Source organism: Bacillus rossius, chromosome 1, assembly GCF_032445375.1.
Source record: "Bacillus rossius redtenbacheri isolate Brsri chromosome 1, Brsri_v3, whole genome shotgun sequence".
NCBI classification, from domain to species: domain Eukaryota; kingdom Metazoa; phylum Arthropoda; class Insecta; order Phasmatodea; family Bacillidae; genus Bacillus; species Bacillus rossius.
The window spans coordinates 342059191-342083290 of record NC_086330.1 but is presented as its reverse complement, the minus strand read 5'-3'; the positions used below and the strand labels follow the sequence as shown (position 1 = coordinate 342083290).

The 24100-nt window shown below is 38.1% G+C and overlaps 2 protein-coding genes across 4 annotated transcripts in view; one reads left to right on the top strand and one right to left on the bottom strand.

The window, feature by feature from the left end:
- The first annotated feature begins 3057 nt into the window (after positions 1-3057).
- On the top strand, positions 3058-10005 carry LOC134528144 (zinc finger protein 300-like). 2 transcript variants are annotated; one of them, XM_063361469.1, is made up of 2 exons: positions 3058-3211; positions 6931-10005. In XM_063361469.1, exon 2 carries the CDS (start codon positions 6974-6976, stop codon positions 8294-8296), a length of 1323 nt encoding a protein of 440 aa, XP_063217539.1. In that variant the 5' UTR covers positions 3058-3211; positions 6931-6973; the 3' UTR covers positions 8297-10005. The 2 variants fall into 2 exon arrangements, with proteins under 2 accessions (XP_063217539.1, XP_063217538.1); XM_063361468.1 differs by lacking the exon at positions 3058-3211 and adding an exon at positions 3218-3325.
- A 3780-nt stretch (positions 10006-13785) lies between these two features.
- The window catches only part of LOC134528143 (lipase 3-like), a 59673-nt gene continuing 49358 nt past the window's right edge, over positions 13786-24100 (bottom strand). For both annotated transcript variants that reach the window (XM_063361466.1, XM_063361467.1), the window contains exons 5-9: positions 22826-23072; positions 20485-20646; positions 18382-18466; positions 16382-16524; positions 13786-14572 (exon numbers count right to left, since the gene is read on the bottom strand). In XM_063361466.1, coding sequence (XP_063217536.1) covers positions 14387-14572; positions 16382-16524; positions 18382-18466; positions 20485-20646; positions 22826-23072 — 823 coding nt within the window. In that variant the 3' untranslated portion in view covers positions 13786-14386. The remainder of the gene's footprint in view (positions 14573-16381; positions 16525-18381; positions 18467-20484; positions 20647-22825; positions 23073-24100) is intronic.

Below are 24100 nucleotides of genomic sequence, written 5' to 3'. Positions count from 1 at the left end.
GTCGGTATTCTACAAATTAAACTGGAAACACTGTTGCACATTACATTACACCCTCTGGTGGCTGTCCCACTAAATAAAGATTACAATCCGAATCAGTCGGCCCTGTACTCTTTTTAAAACTCGACAGTGCGATCGCGCGTCGAAAAAGTTACGATTTGAGGGTAACACATTGCACCACAAACTAGTCCAGGTATTCGTGGTGAATTAAGTAGGTACCGAAGATTTAGGTTGATTAATGAGGTTCCCCGGCACTGAGAACTCAGTGAGGTAAGCATTACAGCTTCCACACGTGACTGTCACATCCACCTTGTACCACGTAATCATGAAAACTTACACCAACGGGGTGCGGTGGGAGAGGGGAGGGACAGCGCCCTCGCGCGCCACATCCATAAAGAATTAATGAATGCTGCTTTACGTAAAATTTAACGTCTAAATATCTTACAATTTACTTAGTTATATTCCCCACGTGGGAAACAACTGATAAAATGTCTAAATATGTGTGTATTATCTATATGGCAAATTTTTATTTGAAAATCACCAGTCAAACCCGAGACTGTACGTCGCTTGTGGGCTATTCTGTTACCTGGATCCAGACTATTTATATATTATAAAATACACTCAGTGAACACTACATATTAAATCTGCCGTCGTCTGGGTTCTCGTGTTCGAGATCTGGCATAGTTCCTAGCGAGAAGGCTGGTTTTTTACTGAAAATGTGTCAGGGAAGGCGCCAGGCTAACTCTGTGGCTAACCACGAGGTGGGTCGTTGGGTGCGAATGCCCCTGCGTGGCCCGCTACGAACGGCGGCGGTGGTCGTGGTATGAGGGATCCCTGGTTATTGATACACTACTGGCCCTACACAGCATAGCACGCTGATCTCTAACTGGATTGGGGAAGTTCACCAAATAACATACACGAGTCTGGTTTTGCACTGTCGTATACACGTCGCGCACGGAGTGTGCGGAGTGAACGTTTTATTGATATCTGCAATTACACTTGCAGTAACAGTTACACTATGCATACTAATTTTCCCTACACAAATTACACTAGGTTGACACTGGGCGCTCTGATGCGCCGTCACTAATATTAAGTCCTCATTTCAGTCGTGGTTGAGGGGCGGAGTTCGATTGGAGTTGGCCAATCCCGTAAATTGCAAATGGCGACGTCCGGCCCCATCTGTGTGGACCGCGGCTCGCTATGAAATTCGTTAAAAGTCTTTAGGTCGCTGTGGCCGGTGCCTGTGCACTTCGGTGATTAACCAAAAGTCTGTGATTGCGGGAGTCGACCCGCATCGTATGCTGCACTACCCCGCGTAATGCCTTGTGCTCACGTTTACGTTCACATTTACGCAGCTGAGATAGGCCCTACACCGTAAAAGGACCGGGCGCATACGGGGAGTTAATTACGAAAAGGTTTTGTAGAGTGACTATAATTACCAGGAGTGAAATCGGTGAAGACAAAGGTTGAAAGCTTCCCGTGGGACGCACGTCCGTCCCGGACCGCGAGTCGCTCGGTACTGGCGTCTGGCTCTGGCGCGAGGGGAGGGCTCAGCGCCCTTTCGCGCCAAAGTTTCTTAAGTTCCGTTATTCGAAAATTATTATATTAATAAGACACTACTTTATTTAATTTAGGCTGAAGGCCACAAGGGGAGCACTCACAAATGTATTAATAAAAATTCACATGTGAGTGACCCGGGCACTCCTACATCGCACTTCCCTTGAACGGGGTTTTTAATTTAAAGTGATGTTATCATTAAATTACGTTTAATTTATAATGTACATGAACCGCGGTGTCTGGTTGATTAGGGCATGGTCTTTAATTCTACCTTATGTTCCGGTGCTCGCCTGACTCGGGTGGGCCATGGCTAGGGGTGCGTTCTGTTAGCAGGGTCGGATACTGGCGGTTTCAGGTCGGGCTTTAGGGTGGCCTTCAGTCGAACGACGTCAAATCTGACCTGGGACAGCAAAAGATATTAAGTCGTTCGTCAAGTCAGGTACTCTTAAGGGGTCAACGCATCCTTAACCTTGCATCCTTAACCTTGCATTTTGTGAATATTATGACTTTAAATAAATTCTTACAGGAATTAAATGCACTAGTACTTATACAGGTGCCTAACACATGTCACGGAGCACTTACTTAGTCGCGGACACAATCACTGACTTGACTCGTGCGGACATGATGCAAGATTGCATTCTGCCAGCAGGGACTGGTACTGGCGGGTGGAGACCGGGCTTTACTATCATAGGAGGTACAACATCAATGGATGCCTACTATTAGCAGTCCTGCATATATAATGGAAAATATTTGCTGCAAGCTGTTGACCTTTTTCTTATTTTAGTTAGTAGTCCTTGATTTCAAAATTACAGACAATGCTAGAGAAAAAAAAATATTCGGTAAAATTAAAAAGCATGCCAACTGTGTAGACTATTTCGCTTTATTTTGACAGTTATGTTGTCAAAACAAGCATGTTATTTCATTTGAGTAAGGATGTACCATCTGTTGAGCGTGGTGGGAGTTTGAGGTGAGCTGGGGAGACGAATTGCGATGGGGAAGTCCATGCTCTTTATCGTCCTTATCTAGAAATATGAGGGAGAACACGAATAAGGTTTTAGGAACAAAGAAATAAGGAAAGGGGTATAAATGCTATAGTTGTAAGAACAATAGGGGATCGGAATGTGTTAGATGAGGAGTGTGGCTCAGTTAAGGAAAAGTAAGGGAAGTAAGGGTAATGCTTGCCACTTGATTTTTTTTTACCCATTCTCAGCAATTATCACTAATAAAAAAAATAGAGTAAATAAGGGTATTAGAGCGCAGCATATAATAAATATTCCTAACTCCATGCTCTATCCCATATTCATTCCGTGGTTTAGATTGACAAGCACAAAATTTACAAAAGTAGAGTAACTTAACTATTGATTTGTTGCACAAAATTGTAATGCATAATTCATAACTAATCGTATATATATTTTTTAAACTTTTTATATGGTTTTTACACTTCACTATTTACCAAGCTATTTACCATTACTATCTGTAAATAAAATATTTTTTTTTCACGTTGGCTATTATAATTGTTATTTTTGTTGTAGGTATTGTGGCATTTTTATGAGCAAATAGTTGTCAAGTTGTGTTTTAAGTATGTCAAAATTTAAACGAAGAATAAACTCTTCAACGTCTACATTATAGGCGCATAATCGACAACTTAACATATTTGGTAAGTTTTGAAGAAAATTTCGGTATCACGTTTAGTTTTGATTTTTGTTAGTACCGGTTAAGGTTAATGCCTAATTGTATTCACAGCAGTCATTGTGCGTGAGAAACCACTGGGGTAAGATATATTAATTAATTTAATATTTTGTAGTTGGATTTTTGAGTTGTGTGAAAGTTTAAAGTCTAGTCTCTAATAAATTCTTAGGTTCTAACAGTCTAGGAAGTCGCAGCGATTTTTGCAGGGCATACACTAAAGGATAAACGTGGCTACGTGATACGAAATAATTGTGATAAATTAAGTAGTTAAATCTGTTTAACAAGTGGTTAGGTTACGTTAATTGCATTACAAATACAGTGTCAGCATAGAATGGTTGGTTGAGTAGGTAGGATGCATTAAAAATACTTTAATTTAGCGTGGAAGGTTCACCTAACGGTTGATTAGGTTGGCCAGGTTGGACATATCAATGTTATTTTACAGAAAGCAGTGACTTACAATTTACCATTCTCACGATATCACAGATTTGTATTACATAAACCGATCCTAACCTAACCACTTGTTAAATAGTAAACTACCTACGGGTAAACTACTTGAAGTATCACAATGCCTCTTAAGAGAATGACTGAAAAATATTTCAGGAAGTAAAAAAAAAAATTGTATATTTTAATTATTTTTATTTCATGAAAGTGGCCCTCCTCCAGGATTACCCCCATCAGTGCTAATTAGCTGGCAGTTTGTAGTCGAAAGACAAGAATCCTATGACTACAGAGCACTGTATAAATCCACTTTCAACATTATGACTATTGTTTATGACATTGTAGACTAGGCATAAGTAATTTGATATGAATGAATTTTAACCATTTATTTTCTTATTTTTTAAGTACAGTATCTTTAAGGGGTATTATGGACAATACTTGAGAATTGAAACAGAAGCATGAGATGAAATATAATAGATAGTAAATTCATAACTCAAAATTTTATTTTTGTATTCAAAATTTGTACTGTAAAGTCAAGTGTACTATTTTAAGGACCTAATGTTAGTAAATAATAATGTTTTTATTTTTTTTAAAGCATATTTCCTAAAAGAGAAACTTTCTTGTTTATTTTTTCTTCTGGGAATTTGTGTTGTTTCCTTTTCAGGTATGTACAGTGTGAATTTATTAACTAATGATAGGCATTTTTAAAATAAAAAATGTACATATTTGTTTGCAAAAAATAATCTTAAATGTTGTTCTAAATTCCTTATGTTGATATAAATTTCTTTTTGATTGCAATTATTACTATTAAGTGAGCATAATTTCATTTGCAAATACACTGTAATGTATCTAAGGCCATGTCCAAATTCATCTGAAGTATATAGGTACTTATTATATATGTACTTGTCCCCCAGAAGTTTCATCACAATGACTGTCCGAATTGGAAGTGAAGTATGCAGGTAAATGAATCTGTATACTTCTTGCGTACTTAGCGTTGAAGAAATATCGCCATTTAGAATAAAAAATTTATAGGTTCAACTTGATATAACATTTCAATAATATAAAGACTTTTTTGGTACATTTGTGTGGTATTAATGTGTGAATAAAAGAATTAACATTTAAACATCATTATAAGGAGGTTTCAACCTATACATACACATATTTAGGTACTGATTAGAACTAAGAAAGGTAAGTAGAATCCATAAAGTAGATTGTAATAAATTTGCGGTACACTGAAGAGTTAAAAATTACAACTTTTAGTAAAACATGATTATTTTTTCCTTTGTAAAATTTATATTTAGAAAGAAAAAAATGTAAACAACCTGTTCAGCTGGCAAATACGTTTGAAGAGGCCAAAAATTTGACCTGTCCGGATTCGTCATTTACGCCGCAAGAGTAAGTGAAGAACGCAAGGTTGCAAGTACACAAATGTGTACTTGAATTCGGTCACTGCCTAAGGCTTAACCAATAAAACATAAATTCACTTCAAAAAGACAGCTAGGACTATATAAACCATCAAATAATCAAAAAAATTTCAAACAGATTTTGTTAGAGTATCAGTTTTTATTTTTTATTTTTTTGTAACATATAATTTGTTGAATGTCTAGCTATGTTGTTTTAACATTTATATATCATGAATATCTGCAAAACTATCCTTTTTAAAAAAAAAAAAACACTACTACCTTTTGGAGCAAAATAGCACACCAAAAGTTTTTGCTATAAGCACTTATAAAGACATTTTCACTTTCAACCTACAAACATACCTAATAAACATACTTCTGTGGGCACTGGTTGATAATTTGCTACCTAATAGCTATTTGACTGTTATTCAGTGGTTATACGCTATGGCAGTAGATATCCAGTTTGAACCTATTATCTTGTATAGAGTTATGTGCAATATTATAAATATTATAGTAATTCCTGCAAATGGGTAAAAACCCAGTGGCAAGCAACTTTTATTTTGATGTAATACAGCAGGCCCTATGTAAGGTAGACCTACTACTAAAAAAATTTGAAGTTGCTTATAAATTTGTGACTTATGCAGCATGTGTAAAGTGCATTTCAACCATTCAGAACATTTTTAATTCACAAAGGTGTAAAAATATAAAAGTACTTGTCCTTGTTAATTGCAGTGGGTGTGATATAAGCATTATTTAAGGTGATTTTTGTGCATTATTGGGCAGGAATGGTTGCTGCAAGTCAATTCTAAAATGTTCAAACTAAGTAGTGGGAATGCACCATCACTTACTTAAGCTATTTGCCAAATAATGCTTATTCAGTAATCATCTACTTTAGGTCAAATTACTATTAGATATGAAAAACAATCCATGATATAGATAACACCCAAAAAAAAGTACAAGTATCCTTCTTGAAAACAACTTAAAATCATATTTTATTATTTTTTTCACTATAAAATTCTTAAGCCTTCAGCATTTTAACATAGCTGACCCAACGTAGCCTCAGATTGAGAATCGCAATCTGGACCTATCTAATTCCACCACGTACTGGTAATGCTTTCTGCTATCGACGATGAATGTTCTGTGTTCTGCAACCTTTCCTCACTCTGTTGACTGACTTTCTGATGTTCAGACCGCATATGCCGGAAAACATGTTATAATATTTTTGGCCGTACTAATTCACTCTGTGTCTGTTCTAGATGTTGCAGATCACTGCAACTGTAGTTATTCATCCATCCAACAATAGAATGCATGCATATCAGTTTATGTCCAGCTTGAACCATTATTTTCTGGAGTTTTATAGTGTATAAATTTTTGTTAGTTAGTGTCTACATTACTATTAAGTACCTAGTGTTAACCATTCTTTTGGCTTTTTCCATTAGTTGAAAGCAGCATTCAGAATGCTATAGTCACCCATTAAACTTGTCGTAACTAAGAATTTTGAAACACACTTCTTGGGAATGATAAAGCCCGGGGGGGGGGGGGGGGGAGGAACATTTACAAGATGCTGTTAGTATTTAGATAGTTTAGTAGTAACTTAGGAGTTATACTAGTTTATAGTTTGCTGTTGGCTATAAAATCCCAGAATACATTTTGATTAAGCATTTGGGGCAAGCCTATAGAAGTAATATCATGCTGTTACATCGTGCATTCAGTTTCATGCTAAATGACTAATTTCTAATATATCCCAGTTCTCTCTAAACATTTAGTTTTCCATTAAATATTGTAAGACATGGATGAATCCTGAGTTCATGCTGAAACTTTGTCTAATGTAGGTCTCTTTTTATTACAGGTAACAACCAGTACTTTGCAGTGATGATGCTGCAAGTGTCGTTATGAACTACTACCATCTTTCCGAACAGTTTCATGGTGTTCAGCAACTATCAGCAATGAAATTTAACACAGACTCGATTCCCCACGATGCAGTGCTCATTACGAACACAGTAGATGGGAAGATCCAGTATTTCCAGCACGGTGGCGGTGTGGTCTCGACGGCGGGGGCCATCCAGGGCGTCCCGGTCGCGGTGCCCGCCTCCGGTGCGTCCGGCCACACCTTCAACCTGTCTCAGCACGGTCAGCAGCCGGTCGTCATCAACGCTTCCCTGGGCTGGAACACCGTGAACCGCTTCAGCGACGAGGGGGGCAGGAGCGGGCCGGTGCTGAACATCCCGTTTGCCGGGCAAGCGGGCACGGCCGTGCTGACGGTGCAGCCGGCCCACCCCTCCGCCATGTGGCCCATCAGGCTGGTGCAGAGCGCCCCGGCCGCAGCTGCCGTCGACTGCAAGGATGCCGGAGAGTCGGAGCAGAAGCAGGAGCAAGATGCGCCCAAGAACAACGGTGAAACCTTCAGCAGATCTGTCTCCCAGTGCACTTCGGCCAGCGACGAGCCGGGGGAGAGTCAGCAGAAGTGCGTGGCGAGTTATGTGGTTTCTCAGACCGAGTGCTACAAACCCCAGTCGAACGGACAGTTGACGGTCCCCAAATGTTTTCCTTCTAGTTTTTCTGAAAACGTTCATCAGGGTCTGAAATACGTCAGCACTTCGTGCCAGACCGTGAAGTGGCAGACCAGTTTGGTCACGGAGCAGGCGCCGGCGGGGGAGACGGAAAACGCGGGCGCCACCTCCAACAAGAAGAAGAAAAACTACAAGAAGCGGTTGCGGCCGGGAGAGATACGCATGCTGACCGCGCTGGACGGCTCTCTGCTCTTCTGCTGCCCAGAGTGCAACGTGGCGTACCCTGAGCGGGAGCTGTTGAACCAGCACTCGATGAGTCACAAACTGCAGCGTCGGTTCAGATGCGGTATCTGCGATGCGGCTCTCAAAAGGAAGGAGCACCTGGACCAGCACATGAAGGGCCACAATGACGACCGGCCGTTCCAGTGCACGGTGTGCTCGAAGGGCTTCAAGAGGAACGAGCACCTGACCAGGCATTACGTCATTCACTCGGGCATCAAGGACTTTGTTTGCGTCGAGTGCGGGAAGGCGTTTGCTCGCAAGGACCACCTCCACAAGCACACGCAGATGCACATAGCGAAGAAAGTGAAGGCGGAGCTGAAACAGGCGCGCTCCGAGAAAAATACTGCACAGCCAGTCATGAGACTTTATGACATTAAGCAGGAGAGTTTCGAACCTGCACAATTTTTCCAGTCGGTATGTTGATGCGTTAACTTGTCACACTGGGACTGGATGTGTTCATGATGATACTTCCCTTTTTTCGTGTGCCATACTCAAGTGTATGTTAAAGGTAAAAATATCATTATGCCATCAGTGATGCTTTTATACACATTTTTGTTGCTGTTGTGTTCTTGATTGTGTTGATCATCCCAATGCAATGCTAAAAGGTATAAAAATTTAAACTTTCACTCTGGATAAACAAGTAAATTAAACTAAAATTTTCCAGGGACCAATCTATAGTTGTGATACTTATTGTAAGGTGTATGAGGTTAATACTTAGTTTATTCCTCCCTTTAAAAATTTTTGCTTAATGAAGTTGTATTTTATCTTCTTCAACCATTCATATGATTTACACATAAGCAGATCACACCAAGGAGATGGACCAATGATAGCGCAATTGCATTGTGTGTGAGCCTTGCGTATTGCATGCTCGAAAAAAAAAACTGCCCACACATAATGTGTTAATGTGTTAATGTAACAACTACATTAACATAATGTAGCTTTGAAAACCTAGATGGTTGTGCTATATCAGTGAATAGTTAAGAAAGTTTAAAAGAAAATAGAAATATGTTTTACTGAAATTGAAAGTAAAGTTTTATCACATCAAATATAATAGATTATATTCTACATAGACGCAGGTTTTAACCCTGGTCTATTTTGATTTCAGTTTTCAATGTTTTGTGGAACTCATTCCAGGACATTGCGGAAATGTTTTCTTAATATAGGCCATAGCCACAGTGCCTGGAATGGGAGTTAGCCCAAATTATTCCACAAAATAGAAATTTGTACTATGTGGTGGTTTTCCTACAATGCATTCTTTCATTGGGAGATATTTATTTGCTTAATTTCTTCTGCAGTTCACTGAATCCAACCATTAAAATTAATATTTTCCAAACACATTGAGCTATATTTAGATCTTTATTTATGGAGTCCATACCATCTTAAGAGTGAGAAAGAAAGGAAGTGATGTAATATTCAACTTTTTAAAATATTTTATTTTATTTGCTTACTCACAGTGCCACACACATTATAAATTTCCATACCTTTTAATGCTGCATGTGGTGTTGAGTTTTACAATTATTTTAAACTGATAATGTTGTGGTTATACGTTATAAATATTTACTTGTGTAGTTTTATACTCATATTTATTTTCCACTTTGGATGGTGACCATAAAATGTCCGAATGAATAATTGTTTTGGATATATATTAGTCACAGATCATCTCATTAATTATTTGAAACAATATTAGTAACTTACCTTAATGTGCAGGATCATGGGATGCTGTATGAATTTTTTTTTTGTAAGTGTACAAAGTATTTATTATTGATGTGCGTAAGACAAAATTGTGGAGCTGGCTCACAGCAACTAATTAATAAAATAGCTGTGATTTAAATGATATTTTTCATCCTAGGATTAGTGATAGAGGTAATGAAAGAATTCTCAAATAATAGTGTAAGACTTGAGTTTTTTTTTTTTTTAAGTCTGAAAGTACGCATTAAAATCACATTTTCAATCATATTTTATACTGTAAAAATTAGCATATAACTTTATTTTGCCCTGCTCTTGCCAGTGGTTTGTAACATAAGCCAGAAAGGTTACTTAATCATATTCATCAAAACATCAATTTTAAGTATGTAATTGCATGTAAAGTGTACTTCATCAGTAATGATAATAAAAGTACAATTGATCATTAATTATTTCACTTCTGCGTATCTTATTGTTCTCCAATTATTTGAAGTATGTATTAATTTTTTTTTATTCCATACTATTTTAAAGTAGACAATGATTATAAAATAATAACTGGAAATGCATTCACACTTATATTTACTTCATCACAGGTGTCTCAGTGGCTGAAATGTCCGATCACTCGCCTCTCACCAAGGCAATCCAGTTTGGACACTCACTGTGGTCACAATTGACATTTTGCGAGCGGAAAATGTGGCGGACATTACCCCTACCTGTGAAATCAATTCTCCATTCTCATGCCATAACTTCTTATCGTTATTCATCCTTTCTGACTGATGAATTTTTTTTTCAGCAATTTGCGAACTGCAGTTCAATTCAGGGTGTCCACATTCTGGAAAGGCAGGGAAAAGTCAGGGAAGTTGGAATGGTCAGGAAAAGTCTTGAGTTCCCCAGTGATAGTAGTTTCATGTGAAAATGTCATGTTCCTGTCTGCCTCACCTAGACTGTGGAAAAAAATTATTTTCCCGATTTTTTATGTTGCATAATCAAACACATTCTAAAATGGTGTATGCAAGATTCTGTTTGAACTAGGCCAGCTGTGGGGATGGGTAAATCTTGATTTATTGAAAAGTTTCAGAAAATTGCAAAATAGAACAATAATTAAAACAAAAAACACAGGGAAATTTGAAATTTTGGTCAGGGAAACATCAGGGAATTTGTATTAAAGATTTGTTTAGATATCCTGATGTATGTTTTGATTTTACAATGCCCTAAATTTATAGTTAATGTAAAATATTTACTATAATAGTTTTTGAATATTAAAATGTAGCTGTTACACATGCATAGTCGGTTTGAAGTGTAAATTAGTCATGCTATAAATTCTATGGTTACTTATTATATATTAGGGGAAAATTACCTTATTTTGAAACACTGTGGACTTCATTTAATTGCTTTCTTAGATCATAAACCACAGATCCCAAAAAATGCATCTTCAGAAGTAAATTTTTCTGTATTAAGTGACTATAGTGACTTAAAAAAAAAACATAGTATTTTTCACATTTTATATATGGTACATATATAGTTGTATTTGCATTGGAAGGTTATTTAATTTATTTTTATGTTTGCATTTTAATGTGTTGTTTATGCACTCAAGGTTTTTGGAGGTCGTAATCAGTATGTATGTTGGCTTTTGAAGTTGAGCTTCGTCGAAGTGGTAGATTGTATCATTGTTTTGCTCTGATTTGCAGTAAGTATCATCAGGGTTGAGAAATTAATGTATTGATTTCTCTGTTTGATTTTTCAAATTTCTCCAAGATGGCCACCAGGGTCATCTGATGGGTCTTCTGAGGAAAATGACCTATCTCTGAGCAGAATTGCCCCTCTGAGGAAAATGTCTGATCAGGAATTTTTTATAATTTTTGGCTGCATGTTTTTCTAAAAACTAGTAATTTTGTGTCATTTAGGCAATTTTTGGAAAATTTCAGCGAATTATTAATCTCTACTCACATGCTTTCTGCGATGCAGAGCGAAACGTCGGTACAATCTACCACTTTGATGCGGCTCAACTTCAAAATCAAAGATGGTTCAATAAGACAATGGCCAAAAAATCGTGCACTCTACTAATATTAAACTAATTAGTAATCTTGGAGGTTCCGTCGTCTTATGGCTGCTATGCAACATGAATTTAGTACGTTAGTGCTTAAGATGGCAGGAGTTTATGTTAGCGTTCCAGGCCTTTATGTCTGAGTGTGTATTAGATTTTGAGTGATTCTGTGGATGACTGTCAATCATTGGTTCTACCCTCTCGCATGACTGTGATGCACAACATTTGTGACCACGAAAGATTTAACTTCAGTTTCAACTAGCAATCTTGAACTTAAGGTGGATGCACCAATCTCTATTTAGCATATATATGTACTTAATGTGTGTGCATAGTAACATAGTTTTCTTTGGCACATGCTTGCAAACACTTAACTTTGTAACCTATAATATAAAAAAATAATCTCTAAATTAAATAGTTTTAAAAATGACTGCAAAAATATTGGGGAGATTTGACAATACAATAAATAACAACATATTAAATTAAGCAGAATATATATAACATCTAAAATGTTGGTGAATAGTATTAAAATAATAACTGTCAAACTTGCAAAAATGTGCATTTAAAAATAATTAATACTAGAAGTATTGTAAAAATGGCATTTCAAATCATATTTTTATGTTGAAATTATTTCAGTCCATTACTTGAGGCACTTTTTGTATGTAAAGGTTAAACATTTTCAAGGGTTTTGCAATCATGGACTCTGTATTCACTTGTTCAATCAGTGAAAGAGAGGAAGTCTGTGCAAGATATTGGCATGTGGGAATAATCACACATCAAAGTTTAGAATTTAGCTGCTATCCCACACACATGCTCAGGTTGCGTGAGGATGTGAATGAAAATAAAAAATACTTTACTTAAATACTTGCATAAGTATGCTAAATATAGGTTGTAAATCCATGAATCCAACATAAGAGCCCTGTCTAGTCAGGAGTTTGTGTTATTTAGAGGGGATAATAAAGTGTATAGGATGACTATTGAGTTTTGAGCGGTAACCTTAACATTGTATGAAGGAGAAATATAGATAAATGCTTTCAAGAATCAGTACCGGGTGTTTGGAACCTAAAAATTATTCTGAAAACATTGTTTTAGCCATTTGCACTCTTCTAAAAATACAGTTTAAAAACAAAATACAAAAACAGGACTACTCATCTGCCCTTAGTGTGGTCTTAAATGCTTTTTGTAAGTAGACTCCACTCTGATATCTAGAGCAATTCTCAAATCTGTGGTTTTTTCTGAAGCTCTGCACACCGTGTGTGTGTCCGGGTAGGCAGGGCCTTCAGGCTTTCGTGTACGTAATTTAACTTAGGATGGGGGTCATGGTGGGTTGGATGTTCCAACACCGTGATAGTACAAGTTTTATAACATTTTCAAAGTGCAATAACATCCTTAGGTGGATAATATGCAACTTATGAGATTTTCCAAGTTACTAATTAAATTTTTAACAGTCCCAGAATGCAGAGCATTAATTAGCATATGGTACCATGGTCATGGTGTGTGTTTTAATTTTTGTATTTACTTCCAACTGTCTGATCATTATATTTTCTTAGGAAGTGTACCTATATGTCAAGATTGTGATATTCTTGAAAGCTTCAGCTGTTATGGCTGCATGTAGGCTATGTATTGTAAGATTTAACTACCATCAGACTATTTTCTAAAAAGGTTTTCATAATTCTTCATATGTGTTTTCTTTTTAGAAATTCAGGCAGATAGTCATCAGACAATTATTTTTTTTCCAAATTATATATTTTTTGTGTTGGATTATACAAACTATCCATAAATAATTCTTAAAAGATCATAATGTAACAGAAGATAAAAAAGTCCACTTGCAACTTTGATGTGTATAGAGTATAAATAAAAAAATAGTCAAAATCATAATGCATAGTGTAGAATCACCCCAATAATTGTGGCCATTCATAATATGGCCTTCCCAAAATAAAAAGAGTGGGAGGAGGGTGAAGACAGTTGAATAAACCAACTGGATATGCATTTAAATAAATATTGTGGTTGTGTAACACAATTTAGGAAGAGATTGTTCATGGATGCAATTAAAGGTTCCTGGCACCATACAGAAACCTGTTGATAAATGTAAAATAAATATAGCCCTGAATGTGACATTTTGTATTGCTTGTGCTTGGAGATGATATAGTAGGAAGAACAAAACTTTACAAGAAAATAAACACCAAGATAAGCTATGTTCTTTTTAATATAAAAAATTAATATTAGCGTAAACTTCAACAGTTTTGCCTCTCAATACATATTCACAGAATAGATCAGTGAGGTACAAACATTTTAAGTACAAACACATAATTTTATTTGTAGTATTTTAGTAAATTTGCAAAAGTGTATTAGTAAATTAAACTTATAATTTCAATACAAAGTTGTTTGTATGTTCATTATACTATCCATGCACATGTTTAGTTGTGTATCTTGCTTGTTGGTGTGGCATTCCACATAAGAGGGATCCAGTGTGTCTCGTACACTGTAATGACTCTTAGTGATTAACAAAAGCATTTTTGGACCTAATGTGCATTGACATTTTTGTCCTCTAAATGTCCTTTGTATATACTTACAGTTTAGACATGTATTTTAGATATATTTTGTGAAGTACCTATTACACTTACATAACAACAAATCTGTAAATTTTAAAATATAAAACATATCTTTGGTAGTGTTTATTCTCATGTATAGTCCCTACTTGAAAGGAAAATATTATCTTTAGTTAAGATATGTGCGTTTCAAAATGTTTGTATGACGGTAACATTTCCGTCACATTAGTATGATGTATGCTAAGAGACATAAAATCTTGTTTGTAGATGCTTGGTCATGTGCGAATCCATTCTGGCGACAAGATCTTTGTACAAGTAACTCCTGGCGTCCATTCCCCAAATGAAATCGACATGTGCATACTCTTTCAAGAAGATGAAGTATTTATCTTCTGAATTGACCAGCTGAGTATACAGATGTTTGATATCCTGCGCAAAACAGACAAATGATAAGTGCAAGCACTTTAAACATCTAAAATGTTTCTGTTACAGTTCCACAGTTAACACTTTAAAACATGGGTGTTGGGCCACAATGTGTGTTAGAAGTGAAATTTCACAGATAAGAGGGATAAAAAATATTTAGGGTACTCTAATATTTGGAACACGCGTAATCATGCATTGATAATAGACCTTCATTTAGTAGTGTTGGTCCATGTCTTCAATGGAATCTATGAATGTATTAATGGGCTTTTAATAGCTAAAATATAATTTGTAACCCTATTGGAAAAGTCTATACAAATTGTCACTATTCCAATGCTAACACCGGATCCAACCTCAGAGTTAATAGTTTAGAGTTGCCTAATACAAATTGTGGAAGTACGCAAAATTGTGTGCTTTTGCCAACTGTAACCAGCTGTAAAGATTATTCAATTCAAATGCTGTATTTTAAAACCCTGTGCTATCGAGTAATATTCTTTACATACGTTAAGCACGTTGACTCCTCTACCTACTCACTTCTGTTACTCTGTGATTCCATTATTACTCTTATCTGCTGTAAAAAAGTTTCATTTCCTAAGGGGGAAGAAAAACCATTTTACTAATGGAATTAATTCCACATTAGTTAAAAAGACACAGTCATTATGAAGTAAAGTTGGCTATTACATGTAAGCATAAACTAACTTTATGCTTTGTAACAGATAATAATTTATAAACGGGGTTTTACAAGTATGTATATAAAACATATGTTTAGGCATAGTTGGATAGGTATTTATTATTGTGATTAGCTTAGAGCTATGATTATAGCCATATGTGGGACGTAGGTGATTCAAACACACTGGAAACTCTTATTAGTACTTACTGATTAAGAGGAACATAAATGTGTTAATAACTTAATGGGCTGTGGGTCATGTCGATATGTGGGTGTAGTGAAAGTTCTTAAATCCGTCACGTTGTGGACCACTGCCATGTTGGATTAGTAATTTTGCTGGTTTATCTAACGCCAGTATAATTTTAACAGGAATACCAAATAAGGAATGTAACTCGCGAAAACAAGAAACACTGTACTGCAGGGTTCATACAACATCTTAATATCCTTAAAAAGTCCTTAAAATCTCCTGAATAAGAACTGATAGCATATAAGTAATGGATAAATGCAGATATTTTATTGTTATTTGTTTCCTACTTGGCAGCAAACAATGCGCTGCACAATACAATTGGCGAATTTCGGGCCAGGTATAAAATACTTAAGAATTATTTTTTCGTATTTTGTATCTCACCTTTAAACTAAAAAAAATGTGTGTTTTACTGTCTTATTTTGAACTTGCGAAGTAAATGTAATTAGTGATCACAGTAAATGTTGTGGCTACAATTTTCAGATAGGTAAATGTCATGTGTTCCAAAGATAATTTTGGAACTTGTCTGAAAGAATTGAACTAATCAATGAAATTAATTTTTGTTCTTTAACTATTTAACATTGTTATTTTCTTGGGGTATATTGTGATGATATAAATAGTTTTATACTTCTTGATAGTGGCGAAGGTGATAAAGTAAAGGTGTCCTTAAAATCTCCTTAATTTTTGAATGCACAAGAGGGTACGAACTCTGAGGGAACTACAAAATGTTGGCAGCAGACATGCAGTAATGCAACCTGGCATATAAGGACAACAAGATGAATCCTCCCGGAAAAAAAAAAATCCAAATGAGAGCGTCTCAATTAGTGCCGGATTAAAGACCTTTCAGTGTTGCGTGTAATTGTGTGATGCGCTTCAGATCCAAGAAGCACACTGCATTCAAAGTTACCTCGCAGTCCGACAACAGGTCTTTCCCCCCACAGTACATTATTACGGGAATTGTGACGTGATGCAGTCTGTAGGCCTTTGGTTGCCCCTCTTCATAGAATGCTCTGTTTTCTTCAATCCCGTAGTCATACTCATTGAAGTTACCTGGAAGTAGAAAAAAAAAATATTATTTAACCATCTAGTCTATATCATTGATTTTGACGTCGTCTGGCCGACGACCACCCCAGAGCCCGACCTGCACCCGCCAGTATACGCTCCCGCTAACGGAACACACCCCTGGCCATGGCCCACCCGAGTCAGGCGACCCGAACAGCAATTAAAGACAAAGCCGCGGAAACCTGAGTAGACAAGAGAAGAACCGTACCCATTCCTCCTGAAACATTAAATGAGGATTTTAGCGACGATAAAATCTCTTCCAGACACACCCGTTTGGAGTCTAGCGTAATGAGGTCACGCCTGGCGCGAGAGAGGCCGAGCCTCCCTCGGACGCCATGCCAGTTCGGCAGTTCAGCGCAGCTCATGGACCGGGGCGGACCTACGTCCCACGGAGAGGCAACATCCTTTGTCTACATTGAAAGTAACGTCCGGTAACTATAGCCATTAATTAACCAAACCCCTTTTATTATTTAACCTCTCCGTGAGTACCCGGTCCCTTTTTTCGGTCCCGGACCTAATCCGGCCGCATCAACTTAAGGACACCCCGCACCACACTTGGTCAACGGGGCTGCTCTTCAGCATACGGCACGGGCCGTCTCCCGCAACGTACGGAACTTTGTTTAAGGTCACGCGCACGGCGCTGACCACAAACCCGCAAGGGAACTTGGACAAACTTAATTGCGGTGCGTGTTTCACCACAGTGGGCACAACACCCGCGCCGAGACATTTGCATACGGGATTGGCCGTCTCCAATCGCCCGCCCCTTAATTCAGTGTATTTTTGTATCCCGTATTTTGTACTGCTAACTTACGTTACCCGAGTAACGAGTGCCACGTAACTTGTGCGCGCCCCCTTAATCCAGTGTATTTTTGTATCCCGTGTTTTGTATTGCTAACGTACGTTACCCGAATAACGAGTGCCACGTAACTTGTGCGCACCACCTTAATTCAGTGTATTTTTGTATCCCGTATTTTGTATTGCTAACTTACGTTACCCGAGTAACGAGTGCCACGTAACCTGTACGCGCCCCCTTAATTCAGTGTATTTTGTGTCCCGCCTTTGTGTTACGAAATTACGTTACCTACGTACCCAGTGAGACGTCTGAGACATAACAGCATCCGAGGCCACGTAACGCGGAACACAAACAATAAGGCGCCACGGAATAACAAGTAAAAACCCCCCGGGGACCTCTGTAGAGTGTTGTATCGTGTACGACTCGCTCCTCTGAATAAAAGGTACGACACCACCACCTCAACTCCACGTCTCTTATTTAAAATCATCTCACGCAACACCGCCGCCGGCCCTAGTGGGCCACGCAGGGGCACATACATCCACGACCCCAAATTCACGACTAGAAACGAGCTAGTCTGGCGCCCACCCGGACAACACAGATCAAGAACCGCCTTTTCCCACTAGGAGCCACACCGGGACTCGAGCCCGAGACCCCGGACGACGGCAATTTAATAATCAAAAATTTTGAACATGGTGTTCTTAAATGATTTATAATTCTATATTTTTAGTGGTGAACATTTTTCTTGGAATTAATGCTTTTTTTTTTAATACCCATCGCTGTAACCAAGGGGAAAAGTTTGACCAAGTAAGCATTTATTCTTAAATAAATGGAAGTTGATAAACAGTTTAGTAAACATTTTTAATATTTCATCTCACCCATTACTAATGCAAGTCAATGAAAATTTACATGTGTTTGACTATAATTAGAACTTCTTGGAAATATCTTTTGAGTATTCCTTTAGTTTGTTAAATAAAGTTTGTAGCAAAGTGAAAAAAGTTACATGAAGTGCATCTTTAAGCTGTTACTAATAATTTTTTTACTAATAAACATACCTGATAACATAATCTGACCATAATGAGCGATGGTCTGGATGGATGCTCCAGCAGGGAAATGGCTGAAATTGATTACCAGTTGTGTCTGAAAATGTATAAAAAATAGTGTTCAGCAAAAATGTTAGTGTAAAAAACATAAAAAAGGTAAGACTATAAAAATTAACCTTAACTGTCAAAGATCTGCCCCCCCCCCCCCCCCCCCAGGGTGTCGTGACCAGAAGGAAGGGGAGGGAACCAAAATAGGCGGAGCTAGTAGGACTTACCGGGGGGAGAAAAGCTTTATGATTGGTCAGTTGTACAGCCTGGGTAGGCCCTACAAGAAAATTAAACCAAACCGCGTCTGTGCAACTTGGTTCGCGAGGCTGCCGCTGGCTCGCGCCACTAGGCAGGTGCTCTAAGCTAGTAGCACAGCATACAGGACTCCAGGAGGTGTCGCCGCCTGGTGAGGAAACCCAGGAGTTACCTATGATAGTTCTAAACGTTGCCAAGAGATGGCGCATGGCTTCAGTTAATTGCCTAGGCTACAGAGGGGAAGGAGGGGTGTTCAGAGGTTCATGGGCGGAGCCAATGGTTCCTGTAGTCTCAGCATAAAACTGAAATGGTGGGGGGGGGGGGGGGGGGGGTGTGTTTGTGCAAGGAGAACTGCGTGCGCTTGCAAAGACAGTGCGATACGTTATCCAATGAGCGTGACCCGTCGTTGGACAAACAAGACAAGAGAACTGATTAGGTATGCTGGGCACCAGCGAAATACTAGCGGGAGACATGACTGCAGGCGCTGAAGAGACATAGACAAGCCTATCTCGTACGTGAGGCGAAGCGAGAGCTACGTGAAGCTGACAGCCCGCAAGCGATGGGAGCGAGTCCTGCTTGGGAACTCCCAGCCCTGATGGAAATGGCGACGCACTAGCTGTCCGGACCGACCCGAATTATGAAAGAGGTCCATGAGTTAAGTTAATTTAAAATGAAATTTGGGCCTATCAATGGCCTACAAAAATTAACTGTAGAAATCCAAAGGCTAATTGGCGCCGAGGCAAATGCTAGTTTTCGGTACAGGGTCAAGGTCAAGGTCACAGTCACGGTCATCAAAGATGGCCGCCGTGACGTCACAATCCAAGATGGCGGACCGACAATCACAATCCATAGTCAGAAGCCAGGGCTCGGAGCCCCCAATACATACTACTGACGCCTCCAATTAGAACAATTGCCGCCACAATACTCTCTTATAGCCAGGTATCCCGTGGAATGAAGATAAGACAGGTAGAAGCGAATGAAAACACTGCAATAAAATCTACAAGTTTCTGTGAACGCTGAACTGAAATATCACAAAAAATTAATGAGAACGTCTTGGAAATCAAGAACGTTTTATTACAGAGCTATAGAGAACCTGCGTTGTTTCAAACTGCTCAAGATACCAGTTACCAACTAATATGAGTTGCGTCTGTTCACGAAAAGCATTTAAGACTATGTCGAGTTCGGACAATTAATGTTTCAATTAATTTTGTAAAAATAACTTGTATGTATTATAGGCCCGTCTACAACAACCCGAACCTGTTGGCGGTCCGTGTCATCCTGTGAAGGACGTCACATTGTCGCACGGAAAATTGTAATATCCGATGTCCGAATCTCTTGAATTCTTAAGTAGTTAATAAAGCGCAGTAAATGTTTTCATTCATTTTTTTTTTAATGGGAACCGGAAACTCCAGTATCGTGAGTGTTCTCTTGTTGTTCTATGCCACCAAAGGACGGGAAACCTAAGATGTACATCGAGCTCTGTCCCTGCCCGAATATTCACCTTCGGCCAACCTCAGGATTTGTTTTATTTTTGCGCAGTAAAAATGAATTCAAATATTAAAAGTGGTCGGTTAGGTTACGGTTAGTTAGGTTAGTATAGCTACATTAAAATAAACAGAGAAATATAAATATATATAAATAAACCCGAGGTTGGCCTAAGGTGAATATTCGGGCGTGTTCGGGCAGGGACAGAACTTGATGTACATCTTAGGCTTCCCCCAAAGGACACAGATTGGGACAAAAAGTTCAAGTTGACCAACGTATTCGGACCAGCGCCCACACCACGCGTGACGTCAAGTTGTTTCACCTCACCTTGTTTATGTTGTCCGGGCTGGAGCCTTCTATGGAGGACAGCGTCGAAGTGCACAGCAGTTGGAGTATCGGGTTCATGTCGGAGCAGAGCTTCGCCGCCAGGTCTTGCCAGAGGGGCAGCCTTGGCAACACTTCGTAAATTCCCACGGAGTTCAAGGCAGCCTGCGGAAGTGAAGGAGCACAACACAGTTTCACTTTACTGTCCCAGGGACGGATGCAGGAGGGAATTCCTAATAAAATAAATAACTAAAATAAAATAAGAAATGTATTTAAAAAAACCTTGAGCGAGTCTTTCAGTAATCGCCAGTGATGTGTAACATGTAACATGGGCGTCGCAACCGGGGGGGGACACGTCCCCCCCCCCCCCCCCCCCGAATAATAAAAGTCTTCAATTTCGTCCCCTCCAATAATATATTTAGTTACGTAGTTATATTAAAAATATGATTTCTGTAATATAACCCATATGTTGCGCATGGTGCATTTAGTCCAATCGTGGTAATGTGAGCACTGTGTTTTTACAAATTTGTTCTCTGAAAATATTTTTTATAAAAAATAAATTTTATATTGCAACCCACTATAATTAGAATATTTAGGAAAGAAAACTGCCTAAAAACCACCTTTTTGCACCTTCAAACCCCAAATTTTCCCGGGGGACCCCCTGCTTGTTTTTTTCCAGGGGTGGACATTCCTCAACAACTAAATCAATTGCAGTCCCCCCAAAAAATATATCCTTGCGACGCCCATGCATGTAACCTCGGTAACGAGCAAATTCATGTGTTTGTCATGTTGCGAAAACACTTATGATACAAACTCGGACACAAAATTTTACGTATAATTCTTTAAAATGATGCCGAGCGTGATATATACACGCAAATAGTGTTTTCAACGTAATTCTGGACGCAAATCACACGTAGTTTACGCACCCGCCGCTAGAATTCGCTGCCGAAGCGGTTATGTCGATTATCGAATGATTCGATTTGCAGAACGATGTTTTTAACTAAGTATATAATGTAATAGCTCCGACAAAAGAGGAAAAAGACTTGGCTTTGGACCTGATTTTCGACAAGGAATTTTGTTAAAATATTCCCATCTTATTACGTTGCTCTAAACAGTTAATACTATAACGTTTCCCTTTGGTTTTGTGAACTTAGGTTTGCACCTAAAGCCACAGATGGCAGCATCGTGGACACACATTTCCGTTCCATGCGACTTCCGTTCCATTCACGAAATTACTCCCACCAAATACAGTATACCGAGAGCTAAGATGTTACACATAAAGAAAACTTATGTCAACAAAAAAAAGGAGTTTGGAAGGCATATAATATCCCCTCCCCTTCCTGCATCCGCCACACATTCAGCAACGTGCTGATTTAGTTTCTTACGCAAGTGGCTTCTTTCTCCAGGAAGGCATGGAACTTTGAAGAGAGCATTTAGCACAATATACGTTGGCTTAAAATTAACTGCTTCATATAGTAAACCGGGGGGAGGGGGAGAGAAAGAGAGGTTTATTACCCTCCTCCCTGAAATTCAAAATATCTATAAAAATTTATCATTTCCACCAACAAATGGAAATAATTTTAAAGAAAAAAGCCAGCACTGTGGTTCTAGCCACTTATCCCCCCCCCCCCCCCCCCCCCTAAAACGGAATGAAATTCTGCATACACTCCAGGACTTTGAATATTGTTTATGATTTTAAAAAGAAGAAAGAATTTCAGTCGCAAATACAGTAAAATTTACCTTCAACTTCATAAACACGGTCATGCCATATTAGCGATTTTGCCGGATTATAATGTTAATGTAGATTTATTGGGAATACCAAAAACAATTCATGCACAGTACAATGGTACTAAAAACAGGTTATAGCAAGCTTCTCCGTAACAAAAAAAAATTGCACTCGCATTACTGCGGGAAGCGTAGCAGCGCGAACTGCCAGTCAAGGTTAAAAAAAAAAAAAAAAAAAAAACTAATCCTTTTGCAAATACTTAAACGTGCGTGGTTCAATAGTGCTGGATTACAGAATATGCCGAACCGAAGAATAACAAACTAAATAGTCATTTTTAGTTTAAATGTAAATGTTATTTTTTTTGTTTGTTTTTTTAATTCACTCCCATTTCCTCAGAAATTTTCTTCGGATATTTTTCTTTGAATATCGAATCCTTCGAATACTAACATTTTTATGGCATTTGAGGATTTCACTGGCCCATCCTTAATTTTAAACAATTATTTTTAATAATCTTTCAAGAAAAAAATTGACCATTTGTTGACGTTACTAAACATAACTTGTACTTGCGCCAATTTTTAAACAACAATTTAATGACACACACACATTGTCGTTAGTTACTTTTTTGATGTATATGGCCTGCGGTAGGAACCTGAACACGAAACTCTTGGTGTATCGACAAAAGCAGGCGGGGGCCAGAAGAAAGGCTGCCGTTAGCTTGGCGTTGTACTCGGGTCTGAAGTTCATCATGGCGAAGAATATGGCCGCCCCCATCGAGTGGGCCACGTAGATCAGTTTGGGATGTCGGGTGATCTTCAGAACGTAGTCTATGATGGCTGGCTCGTCATAGATTCCCATCTCTTGAAAACTAGAACAAACCAAACCAAAGAGCGATGTAGGTTTAAAAAAAAAAAAAAAAAAAAAAACCGCAAGGGTACTGGGGTATTACGAAATATAAGTATCAACTTTATAATTGTTATTAATATAGTAACCATCTGAGAAGTGCGATTACAATTTTTATTGAAGGACACATAATTATGTGTCTTAAATATATTTAAATAGCTAAAGTTAAAAAAAGTCATGGAAAACTAAATAGCGCAATAAAACCACTAATCGAAAATAATCTGATGCTTCTTAACGGAGATGAAATAGTCGGTTTCATGCATAAAACTTTTTTAACAAACGTGACGGAGCTCAAGATTTAGAGTTGTGTGATTATTTGTCAATTCAGAGGATTGGATTCTCTAAGCTATTAGAGTGATGGAGAATAGGAAGTTAGACGGCAAGCTGATTCTGTGTTGGATAATTTTTTAGCCAGAAACTGCCACATCAGTGGTCATTGTTAGTTAATATCCAATCATTTAAAATATTGTTTTCCGTAGGCAGGGTGTCTACAGGTTATGTAAAACTAACGAAACTGAACATCTGGTCAAGAAAGTCACGAAAAAGTTCCTAAACAAGCAGTAATAGTGCTGGAATTAATGGAACTTAAATTTTCAGCAGCCTCGTGTTAACTTACTGTATGTTTGTTGATGCTTCGCTTCAATTTACAGTCGCACGTTAAATATAAATATCTGTATGCAGTCCATGTGAACCATGTGGAAATTATCTTTTAAAAGTTTTTAGCTTTATAACGAAAAACGGCAATTCCATGTAAATAGTAGATATATTTAGTAATATGGTTTAATTTTGCTTATTATGGTATGTCCAAATCTCTGAGCTAAAAAAAATTGCAAGGAAATTTCTTGAAAAAAATTATTTTAATTGGTTCACCAAGTACTTGTCAACACCCTGGTAGAAAGCGAGATCTACACATCACCTAGAAAAATACACAACTTAAATCCGTCATAACTTATGCGCGAAAAAAAATCCACATAACTTAAAACTGCTACATGT